Genomic DNA, 15696 nt, shown 5'->3' on the forward strand with positions numbered 1-15696 from the left:
ATACGGATGCATCAGACCATCTCCATGCTGAGGTTTACTGCAGAGGGAGCACATGGTACCTTACAGTTAGCCGTCTAAAGGCAATGATGGAAATGTAAACAAGCACAGTGGAAGCAGGGAAGGCAGAGGGAGAAGGTGCTTCGCCCTTAGAGCCGGGTGTCTCAGCCTGGCACTGTGATGTTTCTGCTGGTGTTGTAGAGGCCTGTCCCGTGCGTTGGAGGATGTTTATCAGCATCCTTGGCTTCTACCCTCTGGATGCCAGTAGCCAGTGTGACAATCAAAAATGTCTCTGGGCATTGACAGATGTCCTATGGGGTGCCAAAGCCGCCTCTGTTTGAGAACCAGTTGCAGTGGAGAGGGAGGGGTGGTTCTCAGGAGGAAGGCTTTCCAGAGGAGTATCTGTGCATGCCCTGAAAGGTGGTTAGGCCCAAGCAAAGATGTGAGGTGTCGTGTGAGGGAGTCACCGCGTGTGCCTCGTGAGTCATAGTTGGGGTAGAGGAGTCACTTTATTGCAAGAGCTTAGAAGGGCTTTGGGTATGGCTGCCGCGGTGGGATGATTTCTCTGTCTGCTGGCAGGCCTGGCCTTGGTTTGGAGGCTAGCCATGTCAGGGCTCTTCCAGGGAAGCAGCCTGGGTGGTCCAGCCCTCTGCAGGGGGGTTGGGGCTCAGCTGTAGCCCCAACCTGGGCCTCTGCCCCCAGGCCCCAAAATGAGGCCCCAGGGGACCCAGTGGGGAGGGTTATCTGTCCAGCCCCACCTGGAACATCTGGCTCCAATCTCCCAGCTGACCCTGGGGTGTGGCTGAGAGTTGCTGTGGAGATGAAGGCCCTGGGCTGAGAGCTTGGGGGAGGGGCAATGCGGGGCCAGCCCCAGCTGGAAGACAGGCAGGCAGGGAACAGGGGTGAAGGCCAGGCTGAGAGGCTAAGCCGGAGAAGCTGGCCCTTTCCTCCTTGTAACTGGCACTGAAAGCTTGGCTGGCAGTTAGCCCCTTTTTCCCCACAATAGCATCCAGTAGAGCACAGGGAGGGTTGAGATGGAGCTTCATCCTGGCCCAGGGATCCCTGCTGGGGATGACCTAGCCGACCTTGTCCTCCTGGGGTAGAGGAATGTCTAGCAGCAAGGATGGTGAGACCAGCCAGAGGTTCCAAAACACATACCCCTCCTGGCAGTGGTGTAGAATCCTAGATCAAGGGTTGGCAGGAGGGCCACATCCAGCCAGCAGCCTGTTTTTGTACACCCCATGAGCTAACAATGGTTTTTACATTTTTACAAGGTTGAGAAAAAAAGAATGAGTGACAGAGGCCATATGTGGCTCACAGACCCTGCCTAATGGATTCTAGCTAGCCTTTTACATAAAATGTTTGCCAGTCTGGCTCTGGAGCACTTTGACTTGCATGTTCCCTACTTACAGGGAACTCACCACCTGTAAGGTGGGCAGCCTCATACCCTGAAGTCTATAGAGCTCTTCCTTCCCCGAAGCTGGAGTCTGGCCCTGGCGCCTCTGCCCTCTGGGGCTACAGACCTGCTGGGTTCCTCTGCCAGGAGCAGCTGAGCAGGGCCTGGAGACTAGCTTTACTCCCCGAGGCAGGCCCCTAGTTCCTTCAGGTTCCTCCTCACTCTTACATTCTTAGGGTAATGATTTCCAGCAATTTCATAATGGAAAACTTTGTCCCTAAGGCTCCTCTGAAGGTGGTGACTTCTCTTCTTGAGAGAGCAACAGTGACAACAGTAACAGCTTAGCCATGTGCCAGGCAGTGTTCGCCGCCTCATGCCTCTCTACAAAGGGGAAGTGAGAAGTTCCTTGGTAGACAGGCAGACATGTGGTCTCACCCACAGTTGCCTAGACTGGCAGGAGGTGGTATGGGGATTCCCAGGGTGTCCTTAGGCTTGTGCAGGCCTCTCCCTCACCCCAGGAAAGCCACTGGATGAGGAATAGCTTCGTGTACCAGAAGCCATCTGGTCCAAAGGATCTCAGCTGCCCAGAGTCAACCTGCTTCTCTAGGGTGGTCTCCATGGTGGGTGTCCTCTAGGTTCAGTGAGGCACCTGGACAGAGATCTTTAGTAGCCCCTCAGCTCTCGGCTGGCCGACGCTATGGCAGTCCCCCTGGGAACTGACCAGAACCGCTCCTCCCTCAACACGCTTGCCGCCACCCAGACCCCACAGCTGGGTGAAGAGACTGGGCTGGGAAGGGAGCAGAGAAGCGGGTGAATGGCCGAGCCTGGCACATTTGGTGTGCGGGACACCGACTGCATTCTGAGGGGTGGTTCGCTGTGGGAAATGAGGTCTGACTTTGGTGGGTAGGAAGAGTCAGGAGCAGAATCCAGATGAGACCCAGGGCAGGCTGCCTGGGTAGAGAAGTAGGACAGACTCGGAGGCAGAATCGAGAGGACCTGGTGATTGGTGGATGTGGGGTGGTGGCAGCATCAAGTGTCTAACTCCTAAGCTTGGGATGGACATGTGAGGTAGGAGCGTTCAGAACAGGCACGTGCCAGGTCTCACCTCACACATGACCCAGGGCTGCGGAGGCTGCTGGGATCCCACGGGATTGGGCCTGTGGGATCCTGTCAGGGCATAAGTAGACTCTTCTTTCCTGAGGTGCACCCAGACACTTCTAGGGAGGATGTGACCCCAAGCTTTTCCCTATGTAGGGTTCTTCTCATTCTCTAGCATCCCCTGCCTTTCTTGAACCAAGAGTCAGCATGGAACCCCATATGAATCCCCAAGGAGGAGAGGGCACAGAGCACCGGAACCAGCAGTAGGAATGGAAAACCAGGCATGGCTTCTTCCCAGAAATCTCAGGCACCAAGAGGCAGAAACCCACTCCCCAGCCTCAGCTTGGTCAGGAAGTGCTACTGTGGGCTGGAGAGGATGAGTCTAGGCCAAGGTTAACATGCAGAGAGCTGGCTGCTCACCCTTCCTCCACCCCATAAAGTGGTTTGAGTAATAGAGCAGCTAGGCAGCGTCCAGGAGCCAGCCCTGGACAAGGTTGGGTCCCTCTGACTGTGTGACCACAGGCAGGAGACGTAACTCAGGGTGGAGCTCTGGTCACACCTCACTTATACACCTCTCTTATCAGTTGCCCCAACATCTCAACAGATCTTCAAGTTTATTTAGGTAGTTTCAGGCCTTACTTAGCACCTATTTACTCTTTCTTTGTATACAATTCAAACAAATTCCATTTGCTGACTTCTTGGCAAATTTCAAAAGGGGTGTGTAGAGTTGTACAAGACAAGGCTCTGAACCACAGAGGAGTGGGGGAATACCTTAGAACTACGGAATGCAGAAATTTCGCCATCAGGAGCCAGTCTGCACAGAGGCAGACACCTCTCTTTGCCCCTGCAGAGAGCCCCAAGGGCAGACACCATTGCCCTGCAGCCCTGCTTGTAGATCTGGTTGCTCAGGAGAGCAAAGTGAAATCTCGTCAAATTTTCACCCCATAATGGGTCAGGAAAGGTTGGACCCTCAAAAGAACAAGTGCCATTTATCTGGACAGTTCCCATATCCACCCTCATCCAGAACAGCCTGTTCTTGGTGGAGCCTGATAAACGGGGCATTATCGTTCCCGACCAGTCCTCCTCTGGGGTTAGTTTCGTCCATAGAAGAATACTTTGTGTTTTGTTGCTCTGTTTTTTTCTCAATATCTACCTTCTCTCTGCCCCCCGCGGAATCAAGGGGTTCTAAGAGGAGAGCCAAACATCTTTAGTTCATCAATTCCTCCATTGACTCACCAGGTATCCCTGGCATTGGCTCTGGGACAGACCATGGTGTGAATCAAGTGTCTTCCTCAGGGAAGACAAACTCCTGGAGTCAGGGAAACCTGGATCTCGAAAGGTTTCAGCAGTAAGGCCAGGGGTACCTTCCAGGCAGGAGTGGTAGCATCTCAAAGGCATAGAGGAGTGGGAAATGGTATATAGCGCAAAGGTGTGGTAGGTAGGGAGATTGGATTGATACCAGGCAAGAGCCCCGATTTTGAGTTACAGGTTGAAGGCTTGGGGAGACTCTGTTAGTGGTCTGCACAGCCTTCAGGCCACCAGTGTGCAGTGGGGTGATTTTAGGGATGACGACACCAAGCACTGGAGAGCGCTGTGTCACTCATTCCCTGCAGCACTGTGAAGCAACTACTGCTAATGTCTGCACTTTAGAAATGGGGCCATGGAAACTCAAAGATGAAATAACTTGCTCATGGTCACACTGGAAATAAGGGGTGGAGCTAGTAGCTGAATTTAGTTGTGTCCAGATTCAGAGTTCAGGTTTCTGTTCACTGCCCTGCCTGGCATCCTTGGAATGGACAAGCAGATCCTTAGGGCTTGCCTCTGCCCTACCAACTGTCCTCACCCGTTGCAGCCTGGCTTCCATCAGATGCCTCCAGACTTGGGACAGGTTGTGACAGGGCAGGGAAAGAGATGACTAGAGGCTGAGGACCCACAGCAATGGGAAGGAAGGCACCAGGAGGCAGGCCCAGCATATTCGGTGGGCATTTCTGGGACTGCAGGTCCCCGTTTGGCAAGTGTGCCCGCCCACACCTTCCTCTTTTGCTAGACCTCAGTGGGTTGGAAGGGATAGGGAGGACCAACAGCAGTGATGGAGGCTGCATACCGCTGTGTGTGTATGAGCTTGCACACACATGGAGGGGTGTTGGGATGGGTTGGGTTCAAATGGAATTGAGTTTGAGCTGTAAGTGGTAGGGGATGAGGGGCCTGTGAGTTTGTGACTGGCTGAAGCAAGAATATTCAGATTCTATGAGCATGGTTATGTGTGTGTGATGATATACATGCACAAGAAGCCGTTTCTGGGTAACTAGGCCTGCAGTCTGCTATACGTGTGGCTGGGTGGGTCTGGCCAGTCCTGTGGCACTGAGAGTGTGGTGAGTGTACTCAGGCAGTACACATCCCTGGGAGCTGGCCAGGGTTGGGGCAGGGCTGGTAGGCAGGTCTGTCCTAGGACAGGCGTTTCCAGTTCCTGGAACTGCTTCCTTGTGTGGAGCCTTTCCCCATACCTCCTAGCTGGGCCCTTGGGAGAGGGGAGGAGGCCATGCGTGGGTCCTTCAAGGGGGTGCTCGCAGGCCAGACACAAGGGAGCTAGGCCTGGGGAACAGAAAGCCACAGTGTGAGTCTTTCAAGCACATCTGAAGGGTGACATGTGTGAGTTTGTCACACCAGGCCCTCAGTGCGGTCAGGGAGTCTGTACTTCCTGGATGGCGGAACCTGTCTGTCAAGCCCTGCTTCCTCCCCAGCAAGGGGTTGGGGAGAGGGCCCGGTGGCAGGAGATGGGCCCTTGGGGCTTTGAGACATGGTGAGGATAAAAGGGGCAAGTAGGAAGGCCCTTTTCCTTCTGTACCTCTTTTTTTTTTTTTTTTTTTTTGAGACATAGAGTCTCACTCTGTCACCCAGGCTGGAGTGCAGTGGTGCAGTCTTGGCTCACTGTAACCTCCACGTCCTGGGTTCAAGCGATCCCCTGCCTCACCCTCCCGCATAGCTGGGATTACATGCTTGCACCACCATGTCCAGCTAATTTTTTTTTACTTTTAGTAGAGACAGGGTTTCACCATGTTGGTCAGGCTGATCTCAAATTCCTGACCTTCCGTGATCTGCTTGCCTTGATCTCCCAAAGCGCTGGGATTACAGGCGTGAGCCACCACACCTGGCCTTGTACCTCTCTGTTCTATGCCTGAACTTCCATCATTGGTCACTTGCCGTCATCCCAGCAAGTCACACTGAGCCTGTGAAGCCACAGGGCACTGGAAACCACACGTTAGGGGAAGCGGGAGCGTTGGCAGGGCCCTCAGATGGACTCCAACCCCTTGTTTCTTGCCTGGGGAAAATAAGGCCCACAAAAATAGAGGGACTTGGCTCAAGAACATGGAGTGAATCTGTGGCAGAGCCAGGCCCCGGCCCTCTCTTAGGGAGGGGTGCAAGGGGAAAGGAAAAGGAAGACTGGGTCCTGGCCCGGGGCTTGCCCACCCAGGCTGCATCTCTCCCTGCAGGTGATTGAGGAGTTCTACAACCAGACATGGATCCACCGCTATGGGGAGCGCATCCTGCCCACCACGCTCACCACACTCTGGTCCCTCTCAGTGGCCATCTTCTCCGTTGGGGGCATGATTGGCTCCTTCTCTGTGGGCCTTTTCGTTAACCGCTTTGGCCGGTAAGTAGGGTAGGTCCTGGCACTGCCCTTGGAGGGCCCATGCCCTCCTGCCCAGGGAGTCCCAGATGGGGTGGGAGGTGGGGGAGACTTCCCTGTCTGTTCTAGGGTATTACCTATGACCCAGCCCCTGGGAGCCCAAGGAATGTGGGCACCGGCCTGACCTGTGACCCCACCCCCAGGCGGAATTCAATGCTGATGATGAACCTGCTGGCCTTTGTGTCTGCCGTGCTCATGGGTTTCTCGAAACTGGGCAAGTCCTTTGAGATGCTGATCCTGGGCCGCTTCATCATCGGTGTGTACTGCGGCCTGACCACAGGCTTCGTGCCCATGTATGTGGGTGAGGTGTCACCCACAGCCCTTCGTGGGGCCCTGGGCACCCTGCACCAGCTGGGCATTGTCGTTGGCATCCTCATCGCCCAGGTAAGCTGGGGCAGGATCTACCTGCCTGGCACAGCCCCTGCCTACAGCTTCAGTGGCTCTTAGATCTGTGCCCAGCAGGGCAGTTTCTCTTCCACTCAGCCCCCACAGCCCTGCAGAGGACAGCTATGGTACACAGGTCCAGAGAACACAGCACCATGGCCTCCCAGTTGGAGCAAGATGACTTGACTCTTCTCAATCCCTTTCTTCTCACTCTAGGCTGCCAAACACAGGGCCCGCCTTCCCCCAGCATGCCTTAGGCCATTATGCGCAGTGTACCCTCTCTCCAGGAGGCTTCCCCTTCCCTGTCCCCAAAACCCTCCTGTGGCAGAGTAGCAGCCCCCATTCTCTGTGCTGGATACATCTGTGGCCTTGGCATTTGTCCTCCCAGCAACACTGTGGGGTAGGTCCTCCTTTCCCCACGTGACCGATGAGGAAACTGAGGGTTCAGAGAGGTTGAGCCTCATGCTAGTGGCAGAGCCTCTAGAACTGGGGCTCTTCTGTGAAGCTGCAGCTGACACAAAGTAGGGAAGGCCACTCTGGCAGGACGGGCTGGGAAGGGGGCGTCAGGGCAGAGGCTCACGGCCCCTGCTTCCCCCAGGTGTTTGGCCTGGACTCCATCATGGGCAACGAGGACCTGTGGCCCCTGCTGCTGAGCATCATCTTCGTCCCGGCCCTGCTGCAGTGCATCGTGCTGCCCTTCTGCCCCGAGAGCCCCCGTTTCCTGCTCATCAACCGCAACGAGGAGAACCGGGCCAAGAGTGGTATGGGCTAGGCCCTGCCTTCCTCCCCACTCCCTGAGCCCTGGCCTTCTTCCCACTCTGAGCCACCCCCACCTTCCCTCCGGTCCCTCCAGTACTGAAGAAGCTGCGCGGGACGGCTGACGTGACCCATGACCTGCAGGAGATGAAGGAAGAGAGTCGGCAGATGATGCGGGAGAAGAAGGTCACCATCCTGGAGCTGTTCCGCTCCCCCGCCTACCGCCAGCCCATCCTCATTGCTGTGGTGCTGCAGCTGTCCCAGCAGCTGTCGGGCATCAATGCTGTGAGTGCCCCCACCCACCCTTCCTGTGCCCCAGCCAAGCCCTCTGGTCAAGTGTGCACGGTGAACAAGCCCCAAACTTGAAATAACAGATGTGCCTCTGCCAAAGGAGAAGCTTCCCTTTAGAACCCAAGCCTGTAAGGTCACTGCAGTGCGGTGTCCTTCTGCCTATTTGTCCCCTTCATTGTTTACTCATCCTGGGTCCCACATCCACTGCTACAGAGGCAGGGAAGGGCCACAATGTCCAGGTAGGCCCCAACAGTTTCTCTTGTCTGGCAGGTCTTCTATTACTCCACGAGCATCTTTGAGAAGGCAGGGGTGCAGCAGCCTGTGTACGCCACCATTGGCTCCGGCATTGTCAACACGGCCTTCACTGTTGTGTCGGTGAGCCTTCGCTTACTGGCTCCCCCCGCCAAGCCCCAGGGAGGAGGCCGTGCCATCTTCCCTGCTGGTCTTTGCAGTGCCCTGTGACCTTCCTGACTGTTGAGGCGAGGCCTCTGGGTGGGTGGGTTCAGAGGGGCACCAGGCAGGGGTGGCACTGACACTGTCTCTGCCCACAGCTGTTTGTGGTGGAGCGAGCAGGCCGGCGGACCCTGCACCTCATAGGCCTGGCTGGCATGGCAGGTTGTGCCATACTCATGACCATCGCCCTGGCACTGCTGGTGAGTTGCCAGGTTCTGGAGGGTGAGGGATGTGGGGGAGTTCGCCTGGGCTTCAGATCCCAAAATGCCTGTCTCAGCCCCAGGCTGGCAGGCCAGGTGGTGACTGCGCTGTCCCTGGCTGTGGGTCTGACCTTCTGGCTCCTGAAGTTGTCTCCTTCCAAACCACACACATCCTCTCTTGAACTTGCTCCTCCCTGCTTGATGGATTCTCAGCACAGCACCTCTGGTCCCAGACGCCAAACTCTCACCTCCTTAAGGAATTACTTTGCCTCATATTAACCCTTTCCAATCTTCACCTGTAGCTTCAATTCATCTTCACAGCAACCCTGGGAAGTACTGCTCTCCTCCCCACAGAGGTGCAGAAACACGTCTTGCCTCATTCAGTTCACACAACTGGAGGTGTAGTTCAGTTCTTCCCATTTTATGGGGGAGGAAGCCTAATTCCCAGTGAGGTTAGTAACTTGTCAGATAAAGGATGAAGCCAAGAATCAACCTCAGCCCCAAGCCTGTGACCGCTGTGCCAACTCTGTGCCTGGCACTCACACACAGGCAGTCGTTTATTCAGCCTCTGGGCAAGGAAAGCACCGTGACCATCATTTTACAGCTCAATCTGGGCTTGGAAAGTTTGGTGGTTGCCGAAAGGCCAGACAGGCTGCAAGTGGAAAGACCGTAACTTTTCTACCCTGGCCTCCTCAAGGAGAATGGTTATATGCAGAACCATATGCTTAGTGATTACTCTGTGCCATCCTGAGCTGGGCACCGCACAAACCTTAAAACCTGAATCCACCCCACCCCCAGGAATGTTCTGCATCCTGCCACAGGCAGACTGCACTGCAGGCACAGCCAGGGGACCACGGGGCCTCTTAGCACCGTCCACATGCATACCACATTACCACTCCCAGGGGGTGGGCTCACACTTGGAACAAACCCGCAGGACTTAAGTCATTTTGTTCAGATAAGGAAACGTAGGGCCAACGCTGGATACACAACAAATCCAGGACCAGCCCCAGGCTTCCTGCCTTCTAGCATGGCTCTACTCTGGGCTGCCTCTGTAGTTTCTGTTTCCCCTGAGGATCCATCACAACCCAGTCTAACTTTTCCCCTTCTTCGTCATCCTCAACAGGAGCAACTACCCTGGATGTCCTATCTGAGCATCGTAGCCATCTTTGGCTTTGTGGCCTTCTTTGAAGTGGGTCCTGGCCCCATTCCATGGTTCATCGTGGCTGAACTCTTCAGCCAGGGTCCACGTCCAGCTGCCATTGCTGTTGCAGGCTTCTCCAACTGGACCTCAAATTTCATTGTGGGCATGTGCTTCCAGTATGTGGAGGTGAGAATCCCCACTGTCTCTATACTCACCATTTCTCGCCCGCACGCATGACCCCACAGTGCTGTGCAAAGTGCTGGCCCAGCATTCTCATTAGGAATCATGCTGAGGAGGAAACCGAGGGTAGGAAGCCCAGGTCACGTGACCAAGAATGCTGACCTCAACTCCAGGGTTCTCCCCTTAGCCTTGAGTGGTGCTCCTGGAGCCTATTACACGCTAGATGCAAGTGTGATCTCATTCAATTATGATAGCCTTCCTGGGGAGGTGGATGTTCCCTTTTTCAGCTCAAATGCCCAAAGGTAAAGTGACTTATCCAAAGTCCTACAGCCAGGATGTAGGGTCATGACTCCAACCAAGCGTGTCCGTATGTCTTTCAGCAACTGTGTGGTCCCTACGTCTTCATCATCTTCACTGTGCTCCTGGTTCTGTTCTTCATCTTCACCTACTTCAAAGTTCCCGAGACTAAAGGCCGGACCTTCGATGAGATTGCTTCCGGCTTCCGGCAGGGGGGAGCCAGCCAAAGTGACAAGACACCCGAGGAGCTGTTCCATCCCCTGGGGGCTGATTCCCAAGTGTGAGGCGCCCCAGACCACCAGCCCGGCCTGCTCCCAGCAGCCCTAAGGATCTCTCAGGAGCACAGGCAGCTGGATGAGACTTCCAAACTGACAGATGTCAGCCGAGCCGGGCCTGGGGCTCCTTTCTCCAGCCAGCAATGATGTCCAGAAGAATATTCAGGACTTAACAGCTCCAGGATTTTAACGAAAGCAGGACTGTTGCTCAAATCTATTCAGACAAGCAACAGGTTTTATAATTTTTTTATTACTGATTTTGTTATTTTTATATCAGCCTGAGTCTCCTCTACCCACATCCCAGGCTTCACCCTGAATGGCTCAGTGCCTGAGGGTGGGGAACTAAGCCCTGTCCAGACACTTGCCTTCTTCACCAAGCTAATCTGTAGGGCCGGACCTATGTCCTAAGGACACACTAATCGAACTATGAACTACAAGGCTTCTATCCCAGGAGGTGGCTATGGCCACCCCTTCTGCTGGCCTGGATCTCCCCACTCTAGGGGTCAGGCTCCATTAGGATTTGCCCATTCCCATCTCTTCCTACCCAACCACTCAAATTAATCTTTCCTTACATGAGACCAGTTGGGAGCACTGGAGTGCAGGGAGGAGAGGGGAAGGGCCAGTCTGGGCTGCCGGGTTCTAGTCTCCTTTGCACTGAGGGCCACACTATCACCATGAGAAGAGGGCCTGTGGGAGCCTGCAAACTCACTGCTCAAGAAGACACGGAGACTCCTGCCCTGTTGTGTATAGATGCAAGATATTTATATATATTTTTTGGTTGTCAATATTAAATACAGACACTAAGTTATAGTATATCTGGACAAGCCAACTTGTAAATACACCACCTCACTCCTGTTACTTACCTAAACAGATATAAATGGCTGGTTTTTAGAAACATGGTTTTGAAATGCTTGTGGATTGAGGGTAGGGAGGTTTGGATGGGAGTGAGACAAAAGTAAGTGGGGTTGCAACCACTTCAGCGGCTTAGACTTTGACTCAGGATCCAGTCCCTTATGCGCACCTCTCATCAGTGTCCTCTATTGCTCAAAAATCTGTTTGATCCCTGTGACCCAGAGAATATATACATTCTTTATCTTGACATTCAAGGCATTTCTATCACATAATATTTGATAGTTGGTGTTCAAAAAGACAGCAGTTTTGTGCCAACCGTGATGCTCAGGCTTGAAATGCATTATTTTGAATGTGAAGTAAATACTGTACCTTTATTTGACAGGCTCAAAGAGGTTATGTGCCTGAAGTCGTACAGTGAATAAGCTAAAACCCCTGCTTTTAACAATGGTACTATACAACCCCTACTCCATTAACTCCACCCACCTCCCGCACCCCCCCCCCCCCCCCCCCGCCCCCACACAAAATGAACCATGTTGTTTGTATGGGCCCAGTGAGCTGTCAAGCTGCCTGGTGTTCATTTCATTTGGAATTGCCCCCTCTGGTTCCTCTATATGCTACTGTTTCCTCTCTAAAGACAGCTTATCTTCCTCCTTCACCCCTGAATTTTCAGAGCACTTCATCTGTTCCTTCATCACAAGTCCAGTTTTCTGCCACTAGTCTGAGTTTCATGAGAAGATGCCGATTTGGTTCCTGTGGGTCCTCGGCACTATTCAGTACAGTGCTTGATGCACAGCAGGCACTCAGAAAATACTTCAGGAAATAAAACACCAAGGATATTTGTCTCTAGAGGCTCAGCTGACAAAATCTGGGAGAAATTTGTTTTTGTAACTAATTTTTTGTCTCCCTGACATGAAGAGGGGTTGTAAGAAGGGTGTGAGAAGGGAAAACTGGCACTTAGCAAATGGAAATACCTATATGTATTACCATTAGGTATAAAGAATCTATGAGGACATCCATTTGCATCTCACAAAGGAGAGCAGATTGAGAAGGATGTGCCCTGCCTGAGCCTGGGGACAGGGCGGTTAACTGATGAAGGGCTGAGGCCAGGTGAAAGGAAGCCTTATCACATGCTCCCAAAAGACTTCTGTTGAAAGGAGTCATCCGGGTCCCCGTGCGGGAGAGGGTGGGGGACAGGGCGAGAAGAAGAGGCCGGGGCCTAGGCTGTCAGGGTTGCCACTCGGGTATCTTACTCCTACGACGCTCTTCACTCAGAGGCTGTCCCCACTGGACCGGAAAGGAAACAGACGGGGTGGGGTGGGGATGGGTGGGAGCCCCGCGCCGGTGGCCGTACGCGAGGACCACAAGGCGGATGACGCGCGGAGCTTATTCACACGCTAGGGCCCCGAAAGTTGGCAGAGCCAGGCAGCACCCCGGCCCCGCCCCGGCCCGGGGATCCAGACCCCGGTCTGAAAAGGCCTGACAATCCACTCGCAGCTCCCTCCCGCCACGTCCCCGAGCACCGCCATTTCCCAAACTGCAAAATGTTAGCGCAGGCGCAGGGAGCCCGGCCCGCCCTCAGGGTGTCCCAGAGTGCCGCAGCGGCACAGCTGCCAGTCGGTCCCCCGACGCCTTTCCTCTAGGGGTCGCAATCCACCCCGGGGTAGAAAATTTGGGACCAAGGTTCGGCCGCCTACTGCCGGGGTCGATGGCGCATCCTCCCCAGACCTCACAGCGGTCCCCAAAGCCCGGCCGCCGGCTGCGCCCAGACATGATTAGGGAGGGGCGGGGCCAGGTGGCGTCTCCACCAATCAGAGACGAATTTTTGGGCCCTACGGGGGGCGGGCTCCAAGACTCCACCAATCACGCCCTGGCGGTTCCAGGCGCTGGCCCTTGAGGACGACCTGGACACCTACCTGCTTGTCAGGCGATGCTATTTACTCTGGAGGGAGTGACGGTGACTTGTGTATCGCTGGGCATCCCTGGGGACGTAGCTCACCCGGGTTCCTATCCCACATAAGGCGACGCCTACGGTTTCTGACGAAAAGGGGTAAATAGATAACGGGACTGTTTTCCAGGCCACCATCTTTTCCCGGCAGGCCACCATCTTTTCCCAGCAGTGCTTAGTTGTTTCACTGACAGTGTTATGAGATGTTTCATTTGAAATCCTAGACGCAAAATCTCCTCTCCCTGGAAGCATTCTGGATCAGGTTTTCCAGGGGACACTACATCGGCTTGTATTTCCTCCATCAAAGCGCTCTCTACGCTGTACCGGAATTGACTATCTTTCCACCACACTGGGGGCGGGGGCGGGAGCGGGGGCAGCTGCCGCAGGTACAGGACTGAGCCGTTCCTTGGTCCCCACTTCCCACCACAGACTCTGGTCAGGATTATTGAATGAATGAAGTAGAATTTAGAAGTCAAGAAGTTCTGAAATCTGAGTTCTTCCAGTGCAATTTTAGGTAGACGATCTGACAATTCAGGATGCATTTAATAATACGGAAAGGATATTCATTCTCTTGTGTCAACTACATTTTTAGTGGCCCCTTTTTCATTCTACGATTTTTATTTCATAAGTCTCCTACAATTCTGGCCCATCTGTCCATTGCAATTGCTGCCCCTAGTGCTGGCCACTCGTCACCTCTCCCAGGATCACTGCAACTGCCTTCTCACTGATCTCTCTGCTTCCTCCTTCCTCCTCGTTCTCCACACTGCAATCGATGATCTTCCTAAAATTCAAATCTAGTTATGTCTCTCTCCTACTTAAAAACCTTCCTGGGTTCCTCATTTCTCTCAGGATAATGTCTGTGTTTCTTAACCTGAAAATTCAAGTCATTCATGATCAAGCTCTCTCCCTCACCGCTGGCCCCACTCAACTCCAACCCTATCCTCCAGCCATCCATCCACTCTATTCTCTGATCACATTCTCCTTCTCCTCTGGGCCTTTGAAGTTTCCTCCGAAGAGATTGCCCTCCCACCTACTCCTGTTATCCACCAGGTGATCATATCCCACCACAGCTCAAGGAGTGAGAGAAGGGAAGCTGTGCTAGTTGGGAGTTTGGCTCATTCATTCATTGGCACACTCCTGCGAACTAGTGGCTGTTTTGTGAACATTTCGATCAAGGCAGGGTTTAACATCACCCTTTCAGGGTTTCAGAGATACTACATTGCTTTGGAGGAAACCCTTGACTGGTCCTACTACAGCAAATCCATCCAGTAACCCTGACCCTGGCTTCCCAAATGATCTTCCTAAAAATGTATTCTGACCACATTATTCTATGGGTTAATACTCCCCACTTTCTCATGATAAAGCCCAAATTCCTTAACCACATTCTGGCCTTTGCAGACCTTATCTCCCAATACATTCCTTCCACACCCTAATCTCCAGCAAAGTTGATGTACTCTATGTTCCTAGGACAGCTCCTCACCCTAAAACTTTTTGTTCAAGCTCCTTTCTCCTGGTCTGCCTTTGGTCTCTCCAGAGGATTATCTGATATCAAAATACCAAATTAGCTATCACTTTATGAAACATTTGCTTAATTATTTGAACCATTGCCTAACTGAGCACACATTTGTTGCCAAGTTTCCTCCTAAGTCATGCTTAGGGTCTTGGAAAAAATATGGTTTCTGGAGTCAGAAATAGCTGATTTAGCTATTTAGCTCTGCTATTTAGCTGAATAATCTTGGGCAAGTCACTTCACCTTTCTGATCTTCTGTTTCTTTGTCTGTTGTAATACTAAAATGAAATAAGTTCATATATATTGTAATGCAGATGTCAGCTGAAGTTACATCATCTTCCCCCTTCCAAACGCTTCAGAAAGTCTGGTAATCACCCCCAAGCTTTCTGTGAATTCCCAGCGATCTTTTGTTTTCTTTCTTTTTTTTTTTTTTTTTTTGAGAAAGAGTCTCCCTCTGTCACCAAGGCTGGAATGCAGTGGCACGATATCGGCTCACTGCAACCTCCACCTCCCGGGTTCAAGCAATTCTCTGCCTCAGCCTCCCGAGTAGCTGGGATTACAGGCCCCCACCACCACACCCAGCTAATTTTTGTATTTTTAGTAGAGACAGGGTTTCACCATGTTAGCCAGGCTGGTCTTGAACTCCTGACCTCATGACCTCGTGATCCACCTGCCTTGGCCTCCCAAAGTGTTGGGATTACAGGCGTGAGCCACCACGCCTGGCCCCCAGGGATCTTTTATATTCCTTTTTTTCTTTTCTTTTTTTTTCTTTTTTTGAGACGGAATTTCACTCCTGTCGTCCAGGCTGGAGTGCAGAGGTGCCATCTCGGCTCACTGCAACCTCCACTTCCTGGGTTCAAGTGATCCTCCTGGCTCAAGCCTCCCAAGTAGCTGGGATTACAGGTGCCCACCACCATGCCCAGCTAATTTTTTGTATTTTTAGTAGAGATGGGGTTTCATCATGTTGGCCAGGTTGGTCTTGAACTCCTGACCTCAGGTGATCCACCCGCCTTGGCCTGCCAAAGTGCAGGGATTACAGGTGGAGCCACGGTGCCCAGCAGGATCTCTTCTATTCTTAAGGTCATCTCTGGTTCTGATGGTCAACATCCCCTAAACCAACAGGTGCAGGGTTTCTACCACAAGCTGTTTCCTGTCATGGAACTCATATCTTCTTTAGTTTCACTTCATTCATTTACTGAGCATCTCCTGGATGCCAGGGATGCAGCAATAAGA

At 53.1% G+C, this 15696-nt stretch overlaps 1 protein-coding gene and 1 long non-coding RNA gene across 2 annotated transcripts in view; both read left to right on the top strand.

Annotated features, from left to right (window-relative positions):
- SLC2A1 (solute carrier family 2 member 1) overlaps positions 1-11055 on the top strand; it is a 32492-nt gene extending 21437 nt beyond the window's left edge. The window contains exons 3-10 of the mRNA XM_033226816.1: positions 5983-6143; positions 6323-6563; positions 7162-7324; positions 7417-7604; positions 7881-7985; positions 8162-8263; positions 9387-9590; positions 9965-11055. Of these exons, the coding sequence (XP_033082707.1) occupies positions 5983-6143; positions 6323-6563; positions 7162-7324; positions 7417-7604; positions 7881-7985; positions 8162-8263; positions 9387-9590; positions 9965-10165 (1365 nt within the window). The 3' untranslated portion in view covers positions 10166-11055. The remainder of the gene's footprint in view (positions 1-5982; positions 6144-6322; positions 6564-7161; positions 7325-7416; positions 7605-7880; positions 7986-8161; positions 8264-9386; positions 9591-9964) is intronic.
- A 1795-nt stretch (positions 11056-12850) lies between these two features.
- Positions 12851-15696, top strand: part of LOC117092753 — a 36716-nt gene continuing 33870 nt past the window's right edge. Inside the window, exon 1 of the long non-coding RNA XR_004440899.1 lies at positions 12851-13055. This is a non-coding gene — a long non-coding RNA (uncharacterized LOC117092753). The remainder of the gene's footprint in view (positions 13056-15696) is intronic.

Source organism: Trachypithecus francoisi, unplaced genomic scaffold (genome assembly GCF_009764315.1).
Source record: "Trachypithecus francoisi isolate TF-2019V2 unplaced genomic scaffold, Tfra_2.0 Lachesis_group12, whole genome shotgun sequence".
Taxonomy (NCBI): Eukaryota; Metazoa; Chordata; class Mammalia; order Primates; family Cercopithecidae; genus Trachypithecus; species Trachypithecus francoisi.